This window comes from Adiantum capillus-veneris, chromosome 13 (assembly GCF_014529385.1).
Source record: "Adiantum capillus-veneris isolate H3 chromosome 13, ASM1452938v2, whole genome shotgun sequence".
In the NCBI taxonomy this organism is placed as follows: Eukaryota; Viridiplantae; Streptophyta; class Polypodiopsida; order Polypodiales; family Pteridaceae; genus Adiantum; species Adiantum capillus-veneris.
In genome coordinates this window covers 64,036,349-64,054,286 of record NC_140943.1, presented here as the reverse complement: position 1 = coordinate 64,054,286, position 17,938 = coordinate 64,036,349, and the positions used below count along the sequence as shown (strand labels likewise).

General features: G+C 44.7%; 1 protein-coding gene across 3 annotated transcripts in view; it reads right to left on the bottom strand.

Annotated features, from left to right (window-relative positions):
- Nucleotides 1-800: 800 nt before the first annotated feature.
- Nucleotides 801-17,938, bottom strand: part of LOC147444145 (golgin) — a 74,085-nt gene continuing 56,947 nt past the window's right edge. For 2 of the 3 annotated variants that reach the window (XM_086526861.1, XM_086526860.1), the window contains exons 8-14: nucleotides 16,875-17,291; nucleotides 2,264-2,328; nucleotides 2,022-2,112; nucleotides 1,858-1,937; nucleotides 1,676-1,752; nucleotides 1,402-1,597; nucleotides 801-1,305 (exon numbers count right to left, since the gene is read on the bottom strand). In XM_086526861.1, the coding sequence (XP_086382987.1) occupies nucleotides 1,251-1,305; nucleotides 1,402-1,597; nucleotides 1,676-1,752; nucleotides 1,858-1,937; nucleotides 2,022-2,112; nucleotides 2,264-2,328; nucleotides 16,875-17,291 (981 nt within the window). In that variant the 3' untranslated portion in view covers nucleotides 801-1,250. Of the gene's footprint in view, nucleotides 1,306-1,401; nucleotides 1,598-1,675; nucleotides 1,753-1,857; nucleotides 1,938-2,021; nucleotides 2,113-2,263; nucleotides 2,329-16,874; nucleotides 17,292-17,938 lie in introns of those variants that run through there. The other variant, XR_015190029.1, reaches the window with a different exon arrangement.

Sequence of the window (17,938 nt, the reverse complement as noted above, 5' to 3'; positions counted from 1 at the left end):
TCCTGAATGCATCATCCTCAAGTTGCCCAATCATAAAGTCCTGTACTACTAGAGGGACATTCACATCAACAAGACGTGGAGACAGACGTGGTCAAAATCGAAAAATATTTCTTCTACAACCGCTCGATAGTTTATACAAGGGAAAATTACCAAAATACCCCTCTAATTTGTGGAAATTCCCAATATACCCCTTGTATTTTGTCAAAAATTCTCAAAATACCCTTCAATTTTAAAATTCCCAATATACCCCTCGTATTTTGTCAAAATTTCCCAAAATACCCGTAATTGTGAGAGTAAATTTATCCAAAAATTTAAAAAATTATAGCTTTTCATAAGAAGACTGATTGTCTATGAATACAAGATATTAAAACTAGAATTTGAGCTAGTTATGTAGGCTTTGGAGATGATTTGCTTCATTATTTTTAGACATAATTGTCTTATTTTGGGAGGTAATTTGTGACAAAAAAAATTACATGCTAAGCACTAAAAAACGGATATACATTGTCAAAAAAGAATAAAGATAAGAAATCGTGAACAATCCAGCTAAAATAGATACAAGGGTATTTTGGGAATTTTTGAAATTTAAGGAGTATTTTGGGAATTTCCACAAATTATAGGGGTATTTTGGTAATTTTCCCTTTATACAACAAAGCAAACTATAGATCTATAAAACAAACGTCTTATTTTCATGCAAAAAAACTGCACACATGTAAATCTACTTTTACAATACTAAATGAAAATACCTCAACTATTAACATTCACTAATCCCTAAAGCTACTTAAATGCATAAAAGATCTATGTCACTCAATGATCTCTTGATTGTGGTTATGCTAGTGAGAACGTCACAGTGGCCAGACATTGAGGAGCACCAATCCCCAACAAAGGTGTAAAAGGAAAATTGAGGGATGATGTAACACAAGTGATGACACCAATGGATACCACCCAAGTTCTCAGATTTGTGAATCCAAAGCTAGTAACACTAGCACTAGCTATGGCAAATCCACTCTTCTACATAAAAGAGAAGGGTGAGAAGCTAAGCTCTACTCACAATGTACATCAACATTTTCCCTAACAATTTAGTTGCATCACTCAACCCTAATCACTTTTGTATCTGCTCTACTTACCAATGTTGAGCATGAGAGAGGTGACGAAAGCTTCAACCACTCCTTGAGTAAGGTAATGTAGCATACATACAATCAATGAGATGATTGTCCACTAACCCTTGCACTCTTTCCACTCTCAACACTATTCTAATCACACACACACATCGCTTTCACTAGAGGATCGCTTTCCAAGAAGTCCAAGCTGCAAAAAGTCACAACAAACAACCATGAACAAAAAGAAAGCACATTGTTTCCCCAAAAAAAGGGAGCAAATGCCAAAAAATCATGGAGTTCTTACTGCTTAAGAAGTGGCGAAGGATTGTAAGGAAAAGCATGTTTTTCATGCAGTTTCTTGATTGCGTGTTTTAATTTCATCATAGAGATCACCACTCTATTGATGTCGATCACTTTGTCATGCCATGATGCCTTGTGTGCGAAGGATGCACTGGAATGTAGCTGCTTAACAGCCTGGTTATCAACCTGACAAAATGATTCTGTAAAAACAAACGGAGCGGGTTAGGGGACAGAGATAAAACTAGAAGTCAAAGACCATTAACCAATGAACATCAGACCTGTTCCAGTAAGCGTAGAGGGCGTGTCTGACAAGGACAAAAGCTCCGGCCATGTACTCCTCACTAAGCGCATAGATCTGTAGACAGTGACAAACAAAGCTATGGGAATTATCTCTATCAATTGTATTATGATGAGGACATCCTAACGAAGGCATGTGACTAGCACTTTCGAGGGAACTTACCGCAAGAGGTACTGCAGACACACAACGCCGGTGTCCTTTGCAATGAGAAAATCAATCATGACTGAATGGTCATAAGAGATCTGCATAAGATCAGTTTCAAATGATAACTGAAAGAACTATCCCTTTAGAAATATGCGTTTAGCAAATGACATGAAAGGAAGTACCAGTGATAGAAACACTGCAAATAGTCGAATGGGCTTAAAAACTTCCACAAGCAGCTTCTGGGCTATCGGTGAGGAATCATAATCTGAGGATCTGTGTCAAGAGTAAGGTTGTTTAAGTCTGCCATGATTAACAAGATAAAGGTTATTTAAGTCTGACACGATTATTTTTTCGTTCACATTGATGGAATGAGTATATCTGTTAATTGCAAAAAGCCTTCTTCGTGTACTCGATTCTTTTTTACCTGGAGAAAAGGTCAGAAATAGGACAATCCTGTAGAAGTAAAAGAATTTCCAGGAGTAACATGTCCTGCATAATCAGATTGATTTGATTATTTATAAATGTAGAGCATTGCACAAGAGACCACAACAAAAAAACAACAATACAATTGTCCATTGATAATGAAAACCATTTTTTCCACTTCAAAGTCTACCCCCTTGTTCAATTTCCTTCATAATGAGGGGCCTTAAGGAAAGCATTCCTGAACAGGTTCTCTTTGAGACATGTAAGCTTTTTTTGAGCATTTCCATTGCCCCAGCGAAAAAAAGCGAGCAAAGTAGAATTTTGAGCAAAGATGACCAAAACTCTGATATTGTACCATCATAAAAGAAATAAAGACAATCACACAAAGTATGATTAAAACATCTGGAGAGATGAGAGACTGTGTTATTGCTACAAAAATGTTAACAAGTTCCATCACAGAATTGCTATTGACCACAAGATTCCTACAATGTGCCCCCACAAAAGATGAAAGATGAATTACATATTCTTGATTTCTACAAACAATAGGATATTACAAGCACCAATAGACAAACAGACAACACTATCTTGATAGTGTTACATGAAATGATTAAAAGAACGCATATCAAAAACATAAATCTGAGTTAAAAACCAAAGAATTTTTACTTGAAATGAAGCATCCATGTGCCTCACATATCACCCAAGTAAGAGATGTTCAACTTAAAAATGATCTAATCTTGTCCTAAAATATTTATATTTACACAAAGTAATTCATTGAATATTTCTATACATAACAATATGAGAGAGAGAAAATTTAATCATTTTGACTATATCATTGTATTTAAAATGTCCCAAATGTTAAAAGTAAATATCCATACGTCTCATTATGAGTTTAGAGACTGAATTTTAACCTCAAAATAAAGTAAAAAGCTTCAAAAGGCTTTAAACCAATCTAGATTTTTATAGTTGTTAGAATCTGACAATTTTAACCGCGCCATTGCATAACGTCCAAAAATCCTAGAAACGACTGTCCTATGCGTCTTTTTGACACCCGGAGACAGGGTTTCGAGCCAAAAAGGTCCAGAAACAGCCCCAAAGGGTCCGACACTGACGTGGGACCTTTTCGGACAGTTTCCAGATGGAATTTCACAATTTTGACCACATGGTTGCGTCCAAAATGGCCGAAAATCCCATAAGCTATGCATAAAGGAGATTGATCTACTGGTAAGCGCCTCTATCTCCACTCTAATGATCTCATGTGGCACGCAGGCCTTGGCTCTAATCAGTCGAGAGATCATAGATACCAAGGGCCTCTCCATATCTCTCCACCCATCCTGACCCACAGTGAGTCCCCAAACCTGAACCCCATAGAGCATAGTTGAAGCTACCAAGGTATCAAAGAGCCAGAGCTTTGTTCTGGGTTCCTGGAATTGAACCTACGAACACATCCTCTCAATCCTCCCAAGGCCGCATACGCTCTAGTCAGTCTAGTCTCTGCTCCTCTCTTCAATGGAAACTTTGGCCTAGTGAAGAGTACCCCAAGATAAGTGCAAGCATTTGTGTACTCCACAGTCTCTAGACCATAAGCGAATGTAGGAGTTCATCTCTTGATCCACTGCGGTGTGGTGTTAGCACCATAAATGCATCCAAATGTCGTTGCATACCCTCTTGTGAGTCAGAGATCAACATGATATCATCACCATATAACAATAATGGAATCCATGTCCCTACCAGCTGGGCACCTCTGTCACCCTCACTGTCAATGTAATCAGAAACCTCATCTATATACATACCAAGTAGAGGAGACAATGGACATCCTTGTTTCACTTCAATAGTCGAGTGAACTAAGTCAGATATCCCCTCTAAAGTACGTACATGTCCCACCATTGATCTGTATAGAGCCATGATCCCCTGAATCAACTCAATGGATACTCCCATCTCTTGTAGTTTTCCATCAATCTAGCTTTGGGCACCATGTCAAATGCTTTGCGAAAATCCACAGAGCAACAATAAATCTGTCTCCCATGTGCCCTACCCTCCTCAATGATGGCTTTGAGCGTCAGAATATGGTCAAGAGTGGAGAAGCCTCTCCTAAAACCGGCCTATTCTGCTCAACTGCTCCTCAAGGATAGATGCATACAACCCTGGCAATGTGTGTCCAACCATAATAGTACCAGGGAGAGAGAGAGAGAGAAATGAAATGAGATATTACCGTCTACAAAAGGCCAAAATGACCTATGAGACCAAACTGATTACAATGGTGAGTCTAGTACCAAGTCTAAGTACAAACAAAGAAAACTACAAACTAGAAACTGAGATAGGAGTGCTACCAACTCCTATGGGTGGTTGGTAAGCTGAGCAATGGTATAATGCCACAAAGGTACAAAATGGGGATAAGTGTCACCATGATACAATATAGCAGTAGCATGAAGCCTATCCTGATCGACACTCTGGGTGTTGTGCTAGAATCTTGTGGATCCTCTGCCGCAATCTCCGCCGGTGCTGCGTGGCTCCTCTCCTCAGTCGTGGTCGTCTTGATCTCCCCAACTCTATAGCTCGGTCAATGAGAGTACCATTGGTGTGTGTATGGGTGGGAGCCGAGCTCTGTGGTGGTGGTGGCCCTTCTGCCTCTGTGGTACTCGGACTGAAGAAATCTGAGATGCGTCTCTGCGACTGTCTCGGTCTATGCCCTCTCAATAGAGAGTCTCTATGTCCCTGTATCTCAAGTAGAAATAATCCGAGACATCTCTGATCTTGATATCTCATGACTCTATCTAACGAGTCAAAACCATCTCCTAATAAACAGTGAAAGCGTCCCCGTATCTCATAGTAGACTGTGCAGTGACATATGTAGTGAAACTCTGTCTCTGGCTTTGCATGGCATAACTGCTAAATCCTACTTTCTGCTGGTATGCCTCTGAATCTACCTGTCTCAATCCCAAGCTGGTGTGAAGATGTGCATATCTGGCCAATGGCACATCGTAACCCATGAGATAGATGTGTGTCCATGTAGCTGGGCCGTGTGACAAATCCGTCTGTCGTGAGTTGGAGAAGATGCTCTCTATAGAAAGCCCTCTTCGTACCCAACTCCCGTGATGGCTCTATCCATGTCCTCCTGGTATCAAGCTGGATAAGAACCTGCCGAATGAGTCTAGTAATCTCCATCCGTGTAAGAGCCAAAGGTGGTGCGTCAAGAGAATACTGGAAAGGGGGCAGCTTGTCCATGCTGAAACCATGAGCTCATCTGTGCATACCAACATGACGTATCTCCCTGTAATGCCAACTGTCTGGACGACTCAAGAGCAAGCCTAGCATATCTGTCCCTGGTGATGTCCCATAAGCTGTGTACAAATGATACTGATCTGGTAAGTGCCTCAATCTCCATAGGTGGGGCAGCCAGCTCCGCTTGTATGATGTCATGTGGAACTGAGACCTTGGCTCTAATCAACCTACAAATCATAGATACCAAGGGCCTCTCCATATTATTCCATCCAGCACTGTCAACAGATGGTCCCCAAACCTGAACCCCGTAGTGCATAACTGAAGCGACCAAAGTGTCGAAGAGCCAGAGCTTTGTTCGAGGCACCTGGAACTGAACCTACGAACAAATCCTCTCTAAACTACCTAGGGCTGTATAGGCACGAGTCAATCTAGTGTCTGTTGCCACTCTCACTGTGAACCTCGGTCCACTAAAGACCACCCCAAGATATGTGTATGCATCAGTGTACTCCATACTGTCCTGACCATATGTGAATGTAGGTGCTGATCTCCTGACCCACTGTGGCGTGGTATTAAATACCATGACCTTGGTTTTACCAAGGTTGACATACAATCCACTATCGCCTGCAAAACTATGCAATGCGTCCAAATGTCTCTGCATACTCTCTGGCAACACTATATCGTCAGCATACAATAAAAGAGGGATCCATGTCCCTGCAAGCTGAGCACCTCTATCTCCTCCTCTGCCATATAATCAGAGACCTCATCAACATACATACCAAATAAAGTAGAGGACAATGGGCATCCCCGTTTCACTCCGATAGTGGAGTGAACTATGTCAGATATCCCCCCTCGGGTGCGTACATGACCCATCATTGAACTGTACAATGCCGTAATCCCCCATATCAGCTTTGTGGGTACCCCCAATTCCATAAGTCGGCGCATCAATCTGGCCCTCGGTACTGTGTCAAAAGCTTTGCGGAAGTCCACAAAGCTGCAATATATCCGTCTACCATGTGCTCAACCCTCCTCAATGATAGCTTTGAGTGTAAAGACATGATCCAGTGTGGAGAAACCCCTCCTGAAACCAGCCTGTTCAGGTGCCCGTATGCCCATAGTCTCTGCCCAACTGCTCAGCCTATGCTCAAGGATGGATGCATACAACCGTGCCAATGTGTGTCCTACCATGATAGAACAGTAATTCCCCGACATTGTGGGGTCTCCTGTCTTGAAGATAGGTACAATAGTAGACAATCTCCAAGACTCAGGAAAGCCCTCACACATGACACGGTTGAACAACTGTGCAAGCATCTCTGCCAACAAGTCCCCAGCATGTATAATGTGCTCTGCTACCAAACCCTCATGATCCTGTGCCTGTCTGGTCTTCATCCTGTCAATGGCCTCCTTTACCATCTCGGTGGTAAAGAAGGTGCTCGTCGCCGGACATGGATGTGGTGGATCTGGTAGTGGTGGCTGTCCAGGTACAGTGTATAATGATGCTGCATACTGCCCCCATATCTCTGTAGAAGTAATCATTGGTGGGGGAGACTGCTCATGAAATAGATGCTAAGCCTCTCCTAAATCTCTATTAAGGAAGAGCTGATATAAATCCTACTCCATCTGGACCAAGAAAGCTCGCTTCTTCCGTCGTACTAGTCATCGTGTAGCAATACAAGACTGTCTATAGGTGATCACTCCCAATGCAAGCTCCCGCTAGATCTGAGCTCTCCTCTGTCAACACTCCTCATCATACCAGCTGTCATGAGGCATGTACCCAGAACGACGTTTCTCACCAGGCTGAGTGTGTGGGTATGCCTCTGTCGCTGCCCCATGTAATGCCACTTTCAGCATAGATGTGATCTCCTCCACTGTGTATACTGGCTCTGATGTGCATAAAAGTCTACGTAACTCCTCTACATAGACTGAGTCAGTCTCTGGTGTAAAAGTATAGCATGGATGTCCACCACCCAGTGAGGCCTGAGAGGTATTGTAACTCAAAGGAGAGAGAGAAATGAAATGAAATGAAATGTTATATTAACGTCTTCAAAAGGCCAAAGTGACCTATGAGACTAGAAAGTTATAATGTGGTGGATTTGATACAACGTTAGAGTAACAAGATGACAAAATGACAGAATGACAAAATAAAATACTATGGAATCCTAAACTGCTAGGTGTGAACTAAGCAGCTAGCTCGGATAGCTAGATCACAAGAGATCCAGCATCGGTCGCTGGCGGATCTCATCAATCTCCTCTATGGTCAGTAGTCTGATCGGGCGTCGTGCATGTCGGGCCAAAGTGATCCGAATTCTCTGATGCAACCTCCGTCGATGCTGTGTAGTCCTCCGCAATCGTGGGCGTCTGGATCTCCCCAGCTCAGTCGCTCGGTCGATCAGTGTGCCTCTGGTGTGAGGCGACGAGCTCTGCTGTGGTAGTGACTCCTCCGGGTGTCCAGTGGCAGCTCTAAAGAAGTCTGTGATCTGTCTCTGAGACTGGCTAGCCTCTCCTCTCATCAGGCTCTCTCTGTGTCTGCGCAGCTCGAGCAAAAACAAACCCAGGCATCTCTGATCCTCGTACTGCATGACTGTGGAGAGTGGTCCAAAGCCCTCTCTGAACAAGTAATGGAAGCGGCCTCGTATCTCGTAGTAGACGGGGCAATGGCATGTGTAGTGCAACTCTGTCTCAGGCTCGATGTCACACAGGGAGCATGTCCTGGCCTCTGCTGGTGCTCGCTGTATCTCCCAATCTCGATCCGCAGCTGGTGTGAAGATGTGCGTATCTGGCCAATAGCACATCGTATCCCATGAGACAAGTGGGTGTCCATGTATCTGGGCCTCGTCACAAAACCATCCTCCGTAAGCTGGAGAAGATGCTCTCTGTAGAAAGCCATCTTCGTGCCCAGCTCCTGTGCTGGCTGTATCCATGTCCTCCTGGTGTCTAGCTGAGTCAAGTCCTGGCGGATGAGCCTCGTGATCTCGGACTGTGTAAGAGTCAAAGAGGGTGCATCCAATGAGTATTGGAAGGGAGGCAATCTGTCTATGTTGAACCCATGCGCTTGAAACCATGATGTCATCTCCCATACCAGCATGCTGTATCTCCCTGCATGGCTAACTGTCGAGAGGACTCAAGTGCAAGGCGGGCATATCTATCTCTGGGAAGTTCCCACATGCGGTGTATGAAGGAGACGGATCTCGTGAGCGCCTCAACCACTAGTGGGGGGGCAGCTAGCTCTGCTCGGACAATAGCATGTGGTACTGAAGCCTTGGCTCTAATGAGCCGCCAGATCATAGAGACCAGAGGCTTCTCCATGTCCCCCCATCCATCACTGCGGCTTGTCCTCCCATGATGATCCAATGAAGGTTCCCAAATCTCAACTCCATTAAGTAATGCAGAAGCCACCAAAGTGTCAGAGAGCCAGAGCTTCGTCCGAGGCTCCTGAAACTGAACCTATAAACACATCCTTTCCAATCTACCCAATGCTGCATGGGCTATGGTCAATCTAGTCTCTGCTGCCCTCCTCAATGAAAATGCTGGCCCACTAAAAACCACTCCAAGGTAAGTGTAAGCATCTGTATACTCCACTGTCTCCTGGCCGTATGTGAATGCAGGTGCTGACCTCCTGATCCACTGTGGGGTGGTATTAAATACCATGACCTTGGTTTTACCAAGGTTGACGGACAAACAACTTTCCTGAGCAAACCTATGCAAAGCATCCAAGTGACGTTGCATCCCCTCCGGAGAGTCGGAGATCAACACAATATCATTAGCATATAACAATAGTGGAATCCATGTCCCTGCCAGCTGTGCACCTCTATCACCATGTCTCTCAATGTAGTCAGAAACCTCATCCACATACATACCAAATAGAGTAGGAGAGAGCGGGCAGCCCTGCTTCACCCCAATAGTGGAGTGAACCGGTGCGGATAGACCCTCTGAGGTGCGTACATGCCCCACTACTGACCTGTATAATCCCATGACCCCCCAAATGAGCTCTGTGGGTACTCCCATCTGCTGTAATCTGCGCATCAATCTAGCTCTGGGCACTGTGTCAAATGCTTTGCGGAAATCCACAAAGCTACAATAGATCTGTCTCCCACGTGATCTGCCCTCCTCAATGATGGCTCTGAGTGTCAAGATATGGTCAAGAGTAGAAAAAACCCTCCTGAACCCTGCCTGCCCGGCTGCGTGTATCCCCTCCCTCTCTGCCCATCTACTCAGCTGCTGCTCAAGAATAGATGCGTACAACTGTGCCAATGTGTGTCCAATCATGATAGTGCGATAATTCCAAGGCTCCATAGGGTCTCCCGACTTGAAGATAGATACAATAGTAGATAGGCTCCAAGTATCAGGCAAGCCCTCACAGATGGCACGGTTAAACATAATTGCTAGAAGCCCTGCTAGTAGATCTCTAGCATGCGTGAAATGCTCAGCCACTAAGCCATCATGATCATATGCTCTCCCAGTCCTCATCCTGTCAATGGCCTTCCTCACCATCTCAACGGTAAAAAAAGCACATGTGCGTGGGCATGGATCGGGGGGTCGGGAAGGGGGGGGCTGCTCAGGAACTCTGCGTACTAGCCCCAGGCCTTTGTAGAAGTGATGGCGGGGGGGGGGCTCATGAAAGAGCCGCCATGCCTCCCATAAGTCCTGACTCAAGAATAGCTGGTATAGTCCTGCTCTAGGCGAGCCAAAAATGCCCTCTTCTTCCGCCGCACTAGGCGTCGGAAGTCAATCTGTGACTATCTGTGGGTGATGTCCCCAAAAGCACCTCCCACTGAAGTCTAGTTCTAGTGTCCCGTCACTCCTCATCATACCAACTGTTCTGGGGCATGCTTCCCGAACGGCGTCTCTGCTCAGGCTGGGTATGTGGGTATGCCTCTGCTGTTGCATCATGTAGTGTCTGTGTCAGTATAGTAGTAAGCTCCTCCGGAGGTCGCCCTGGCTCCTCTGTGCATAGGCGTCTGTAGATCCCATCTATGTATACAGAGTCCGTCTCCCGCGTGAAAGTGTAGCGAGTAGGGGCTGCTGCCCGTGGCCTGTGTGCTACACTAAACTGAAAAGAGATGGTCAACAACACAAGAGCATGATCCATTGCCACACCAACAGGTCTGGGTCAACCGTGAGATCCTTGATACTAGAGATAAGGCTCGGCTGTGCCATGACATAATCCACTGTGCTGGCTCCATGTCTATGTGGGTAGCATGTAAAACCCCCCGCAGCGGGAAATCTCTGTAGGCCATTCAAGATGGCCAATCCATGTGCAGTCCCCATGTCTATCAAGTGTCGTCCATACTCAGTGTTTTCCCCATCTTGTGATAGTCTGGATAGGCCCCTCTCTGCAACATCCAGCTCTCTCAGCATCTCCTTTGAAGTATCATAAAATAATGTCTGATGATGGGCAGCCCTAGCATTGAAATCCCCTAGAATGATGATGTCACCATCTCTAGAGAACTCCCATATGTCATCATCCAAAATAGAAAAGGGGGACTGTCCTCTGGGTGGTGCATAAACTGACGTACTCAAGGGAAAGTAGCAAATAGCAATGTAAAGATATCTGCCTGTCTCTGCTCTCAATCTCACCCACATGTACCTAGCTTGCTTATCCCCGCGGGCTATATGTATCAATGGCTGCAACTCCTCCCTGAATAACATTGCCACTCCTCCTGAGCCCCGCCCTCTGTGCTCTGATCGTGTCTCCTGTCTACAGGCTGTCTCCCATCTATATTCACTAATGTGAGGCATAGACTGCCTAGGGGCCTGATGTGTCTCAGAGTAGAAAAGATGTCTCTTCTCGTAAAACTATCCTCAAAAGCACCCACATCAAGGCGCATAGATCCATTACAATTCCAGGTGGCAACTTTGAGTGTGGTCCCATAGGTCTCGCACCGTCATGTGGAGCGCCGCTCTACAATCACCACCCGACCATCTCTGTAGCAGGCCGTCTTTCCTTCTCCCTTGCCGCTTGAATCCCTGGCATTACCTCTCTCATATACGCAAGCTGTGTGAGAGTGAGGTCATCTCCAAGGAATATGCCCGTTTTCTTTAGTGTAGGACGCCTCTTCAAGAAGTCCTTCTTTGCCTCCATGGATGGGAAATGGATGATTAAAGCTCTCCCTTTTGAAGTCTCCCCATTGCCTTGTATCTTCTTCCCTACCTCCATGCCTTTGTATGAGTAGCCTCACTACCCATCATGCGGAGAAGTTCTTCGACTTCCCCTTCCACATCATCTCTGTCTTTTAGACCGGTTACTCTTATATGCAAAGCTCTAGTTTTCCTTCGCTGCTCTTCTTCTAGAGACATGATGATTGTAGGAGTGGGAACACGTGGTTCTTTCCCTTTCCCTTTCTTAGCGACTTCTATCCATTTCTCGGCCTCATCCGCCTTCTTTTGCATCTTCGTGATCACATCCATCCACAAAGACGTCTTTACCACCTTTTGTTTCTCCTCCTCTTTGATCATCCGTACCTGCTCCTTGATGACCTTGATTTCCTCTATCACCGAGGGCTGGAATTCCCCTTCCTCTAGTCCACTGCTTGCTCTATCAGCAAGCTCTCGCTTGAGGGCTGAGACCTCTTCTTTAAGTGCTTGTGAATCCGCCTTAAGTGCTTGTAGCTCTGCGTGCAAGTTCTCTTTCTCCTTCTTCCATTGCGCGCCTTCGTTGAGAAACATTTGAAGAAGGTTGGCCTTCTCTTTCCACCATCCCTCCATATCTGCTTTCCATTCTTTCATCTCCCTTTCCATTTGTGTTATCCGCTTGTTTGTAAGCACAAAGGTTGCCTTCGTATGGGGCTTACACATTGGCGAAGCGCTCATGGCCTCCATCAAAAACAAGAACAAAAACACAATTTGCACTTCTGCAAGAGAGGCCAACCGAATATATCCACACTACGCATACATCCATGTCCCGCATAATGCATACATATGTTTTCCTCATATCAATCATACATTTTTTGATTTTCCTTTTCTACTAATTTCTATCAATGCTATTCTGTAATTCCCTGCTTGTGAGAATTCTGAAAATGCAAAATTCTAAAAATTCTGAAACTGTGAAAATTTATTTTCTGTATTTTTGCAGGTCTGAAATCTCATGAGGACTTGGATCTTATCCTTCAGAGAGAGAGAGAGAGAGAGAGAAAATGAAATGAACTGAAATGTTATATTAACGTCTTCAAAAGGCCAAAATGACCTATGAGACCAAAGCGTTACAATGTGGTGAACCTGATACAAAGTCAGAGTAACAAAATGAAATGACAAAATGATAAAATAAAAGTACTATGGGATCCTAAACTGGTAGGTGTGAACTAAGCAGCTAGCTGGGATAGCTAAATCACAAGTCACAAGAAATCCAACATCGGTCACTGGCAGATCTCATCAATCTCCTCCATGGACAATAGTCTGACCGAGAGAGAGAGAGAGAGAGAGAGAGAGAGAGATGAAATGAAATGTTATATTAACGTCTTCAAAAGGCCAAAATGACCTATGAGACCAATCACAGAGAGAGAGAGAGAGAGAGAGAGAGAGAGAGAGAGAGAGAGAGAAGAAGAAGAAGAAGAAGAGTATTTTAACGTTGTAGAAAACTATCCCAAGAGACCTTAAAGATCTATCCGACAAGGAGAGTTGAACTCAAGACCTGTTATTCAAGAGGGAAATGGCATAGCCAATCTACCACACTTGGGTGATAGAAAGGTTATACCATTTTCCTCTTTTTATTAGCACACACACACCCAGACCCACACACACCCGAGAAGAAGAGTATTTTAACGTCGTAGGAAACTATCCCAAGGGACCTTAAAGATCTATCCGACGAGGAGAGTTGAACTCAAGACCTGTTATTCAAGAGGGAAATGGCATAACCAATCTACCACACTTGGGTGATAGAAAGGTTATACCATTTTCCTCCATTTATTAGCATGCACACACACCCACACATACACATGCCAACTCCACACTTTCTTTTTTGGGCACAAGCATCGCAATGCATGAAATGCATCTCTCTCCATCCTTATTATTATGTGTAAATTTATACCTCAATACATCTTTTGATGTAAAATCTCATTTGTGATTCGAGGTCATAGAGCTTTTGGCGAAAGCTTCGAGGAGATATGCTATGTAGCCATCATCACAAGCTAGCAATCTCGACATCAATCGAGCTCGAAAAGGCGATGGTAGTCCCAAGATAGCAATCGCAGTAAACCTCCAAGGTCATCTGTTCGTGAAGAGACATCTACTGGGACATGTCGAGAAATTTCAAGTTATAATCTGCTAGGGTTTCCATGGCAAGCATTTCACGACACCCCACTCTGCCAGAAGTTGCACTCCGAAGGAAGATGTCAGAAACCATATAACTTTGGGCAATATTTTTTTTGAAAGCTTGCCAAGTCCTTCGAGTGTGCTGCTTGGTAGCTATATACACCAACATCTCATGGCACTGCTTTTGAGAAAAACAGTGACTCGAAACAAATCTTGGATCCTTCTCTTGCAAGTGATCTTTATGGCTTATGCCTTGTAAGACATGAGCGGTGAAGACGGGAGCGCGCCCGAAATTCCGATGCGCAATGTATGAAGGGTGGGAGTGGCTAGTAAGTCCGGAGTCGGCCCCAAAGATACTTCAAATAAAATTCCATTAGCTCTATCTGCTCTTTTGTAGGACCGGTATGCTTCTAGAAAAGCACATGCTTGATGCTATGATACCACTGTCACAAGACGGGCACCACGTGCCAATAGAAAAGAGCAGACTGGACAGACTTTTAGCACTTCAATAACAAGTAAACTCAAAGAGAGAGACGACACGCGACACAGAGTGTCGAAATTCCATCCCAGAGAGAATTGGCCCCAAACCTTGGCGCCCCTTCCTGTGTTTCTTTATATTGCATCAACTCAGTACAAGCCGATACTCCAGACTCTGTACCTTCTCCAGGAAGCATGCCAGAGAATGAGCCCTAGCCTCATATTTAAAGGCCCTAGGCCCCAAAAGCAGTTTACATGAAAAGCCTTCAAACTCAAAAGCATCTGGTCCAAAAGCAATGCCCAAAAGCTGCCAGCGTAATTTACGGAAATCTGTACAGCCTGCCACATCATCATGTCAGCGCAAAACACAGAAATCCGTACGGCCTGCCACGTCAGCACTGTCAGTGTAATTTACGGAGCGTCCGTACTGCTGCCACGTCATCAATTGTGTGTGTGTGTGTGTGTGGGTGGGTTTTGCTTTATTTTAATTCCTTTATGTCACTTGGGCCCCATTGGACGGGGTCCCATAAGTTGGTAGGACTTCTTCTTCTGTTGCTTGTTCTTCTTAGGGTTTCGGCCCCTCGGCCGGCATCCGTAAGTTTTCAGGGCTTTTGACATGTCAGCAGTTTGTGACAGAATCTACGCATATGTGTCCCATAGGCCGTGAGTCCCTATGCAATGATCTTGCCGTTAATGATGACCCTGTCATTGCGGTATGATGCCTTCTTTCCCTCTTCATGTGCGTTGAGCACCCTAGGCATGCATGCCCATCCGAGAGAGAAGAAGAAGAAGAAGAGAATTTTAACATCGTAGAAAACTATCCCGAGAGAGAGAGAGAGAGAGAGAGAGAGAGAGAGAGAGAGAGAGAGAGAGAGAGAGAGAGAGAGAGAGAGAAATCTTATATTAAAACGTCTTCAAAAGGCCAAAAATGACCTATGAGACCAAACTCATACAATCTTTGTGGATCTAATCCAATGTCTGGGTACAAAAATAAAATGAAGTAAAGTGAAAGACTAAAACTAAAAGATTAAAATCGTCAGACTGAAAATCATCATCCACGCCCGAGGATGCCCGGCATCGGCCGTAGTCCGAGAAAGTATTGCATCGGTCGCTGAAGAGCTTCGTCAATGTCCGCCTTTGTAAATAGTCATACTAGGCGTCTCCCATGCCGCGCTAGGATAGTCCTGATTCTCTAGTCGATCCTCCGTCAATGTCGTGGTCGCCCCCGTAGGCGTGTGGTGTCTAGTTGAATCAAATCTTGTCTGATGAGGCGGGTAATCTTGGTCCGTGCGAGGGACAAGAGGGTGCATCCAGCGAGTACTGGAATCCCCTCTCTTGCGTGTTACCTTGCTCAGAGGTTTCCCTCTGCACACAGCAGCTCCGTCTATGCTAGCGTATCATACCTCGAGTTCACTCAGTCAGCCCTGCTGCGGCCCCTACAACCCCCCCATGAGCCACGCGGCGACGAATCATTACTGACCGTCTCAGCCCTTTTGGTCGTATGTTCACGCAGCACAGCCCGCCGCTTGTTTCCCTCTGTACTCAGCCACATAGCTATCCATCTGCGCTCCTGCTGCAGCTTACGTTTCACCTCAGCCGATGGCAGCTATACCCACAAGCCGTTAGCATTCATAGATTCTCTCCTACCAGTAAGCCCATAGAAGCCATACCAGGTTTATCCTTTAGGCATCGTAACCTTAGCCCCTTCGCCTTTAGGCATTCAATCCCTTTCTCAGCTTCTTTTCAGCTGTCAGCATTGGATTTACTCCAACAAGTGGGGATCTACAACAGGCTCAATTCAGTTGGTGAATACCCTCACATAATGGCAATTATTCAGGGTATACAACTGGATAAAGCATCCAATATCAGCTGCTTCACAAGGAGAATTCACACTAGTGGTGGTCATTATCAGAGAATACTCGGGTTGGTGGTAATAAGCTTTCGGAGATCCAACCATGGTAAGCCGCTCTATTGGCGGGGCATTTCATTGGATCACCAACGCCAGCATTCAAGTTGCATTTGGTAGTGCTCATCAGAGGTTGGTTTTCTCTTCATTACGGATGCTGATAAGATATTCCTTGGAGTTGGACTTTCTGCACATCCTCTCAGCTCCATTCAGATTTCGGTGGCTTCATTGGAGGCATGTTGCTTGGTAGGCAATGTGGTGGGAGAAAAGCTGTCAGCTATAGAGCTTTTGGGCTACTTCAGAGCTACCTTTCTCGACATGTGTATCCCCAAGATTGTGATTGTCTCCCCATTGGGAAGGAGATGTTACAGGATCAGTTTGAGACGTCAGACGGGGTTAGTTCAGCTCTAGCATAGAATTCCCTCGACTTTGGCAGAGCTTATTGTTATTTACACAGATACGAGGACATTTTTCTGTATGTGGTAGAGCAAGGCATCAAAAGTCTAAACAAAGAAAGCAACTGGGTCACAAAGACATTACAAACTTTTTTCAAAAACAAAATAAAATTCTTACGGCACTTAAGTGTCTACAATTCATACAAGAATTAAAAAGCAACTGAGCTCTAGGGAAACAAAGACAGAGTAGTTAACTATTGGTGACTAATCAACCCTCTCTGTCGAGGTGTGGCAAGATTTTACGGTATTACATTCTATGATAGAAGTTGCATTAAGGTGAATGCTGTAGAAAAAGCCTAATTAATTCCCACCTCATCGATAAAAATCTGAAGGAAGGATGATGCAAGCCAATTTGCTAACACTGCAGTGCCAGATATTGATGGATCTCCTGGCAGACTCATCTGTGACAACAACCATTTGAGCAACCAAACATCGCCTTTTCTTGTACTACTGCCATATGGTATTCTTGCCGAAGAAAATTCCAGTTTGAAGATTAAGAAAACTGCATGCTTTTCAGGCCAGAAGGCTACTGAGAAGGGAAAAAGGTGTGCTTTGCTTTGAGCATGGCATGCTGCAAAAGGGGAGAGTAATAAAGGCGCTGGTGGTGATGTCTGTTTCACAAATAATGAAGGACATAAGTTATTTGTATTTGACCTCAAAATCTCTGAGCAGGTTGATGCCAGAGGAGGCCACTCAATAAACCAACTATGCAGTCGAAACATCAGCATCTGTAAAAGCATCAAGGTAGCTTGTTCAGTGAGGGTTTTGGCATTGCATACATAGCTAAGTTCGTTTATCACAAAGTTGTTAGATTCAGCTAAAAAAACACAGAAGGTTTACAAATACTCTTTTAAAGACTAAGAGTTGAGGCAAACAACAGGGTTACGACTCTTTGACAAAAAGGGTAGACCTTAAGGCTTAAAAGTGAATTTAACTCTTTTGAATTGACATAGGGATAGAGGTGGGACAGTGGTGGGACTTGAGTCCCATACCTTAACCAACCATCCAAGGTACTAAATGGTTAAACACGTTGCATACATACATACATACATACATACATATGTATGCTCGACATGTCTAAGGGGGGATCTATCAGCTGGACCCATCTGCACCTCTAGAGACACTCACTAATCAGATCTCATCTACATTACATACATGAGCCATGAGTAACTTCCCCCACCATTCACACGCACTCCAAGAGATCATAGAGCGCGAAGTTGCAGAGAGATGAGGACCCTCACCAGCCGTAAAAAGTGGGAGTTTGAGGAGGTCAAGGATCTAGAGCTCTTTCGCGTACTCACGTACTCATGAACAGAAATCCAGTTGTTGCATGGTGCAGACTACAAGAGCCATGCCCGCCCACCCCCATCGACAG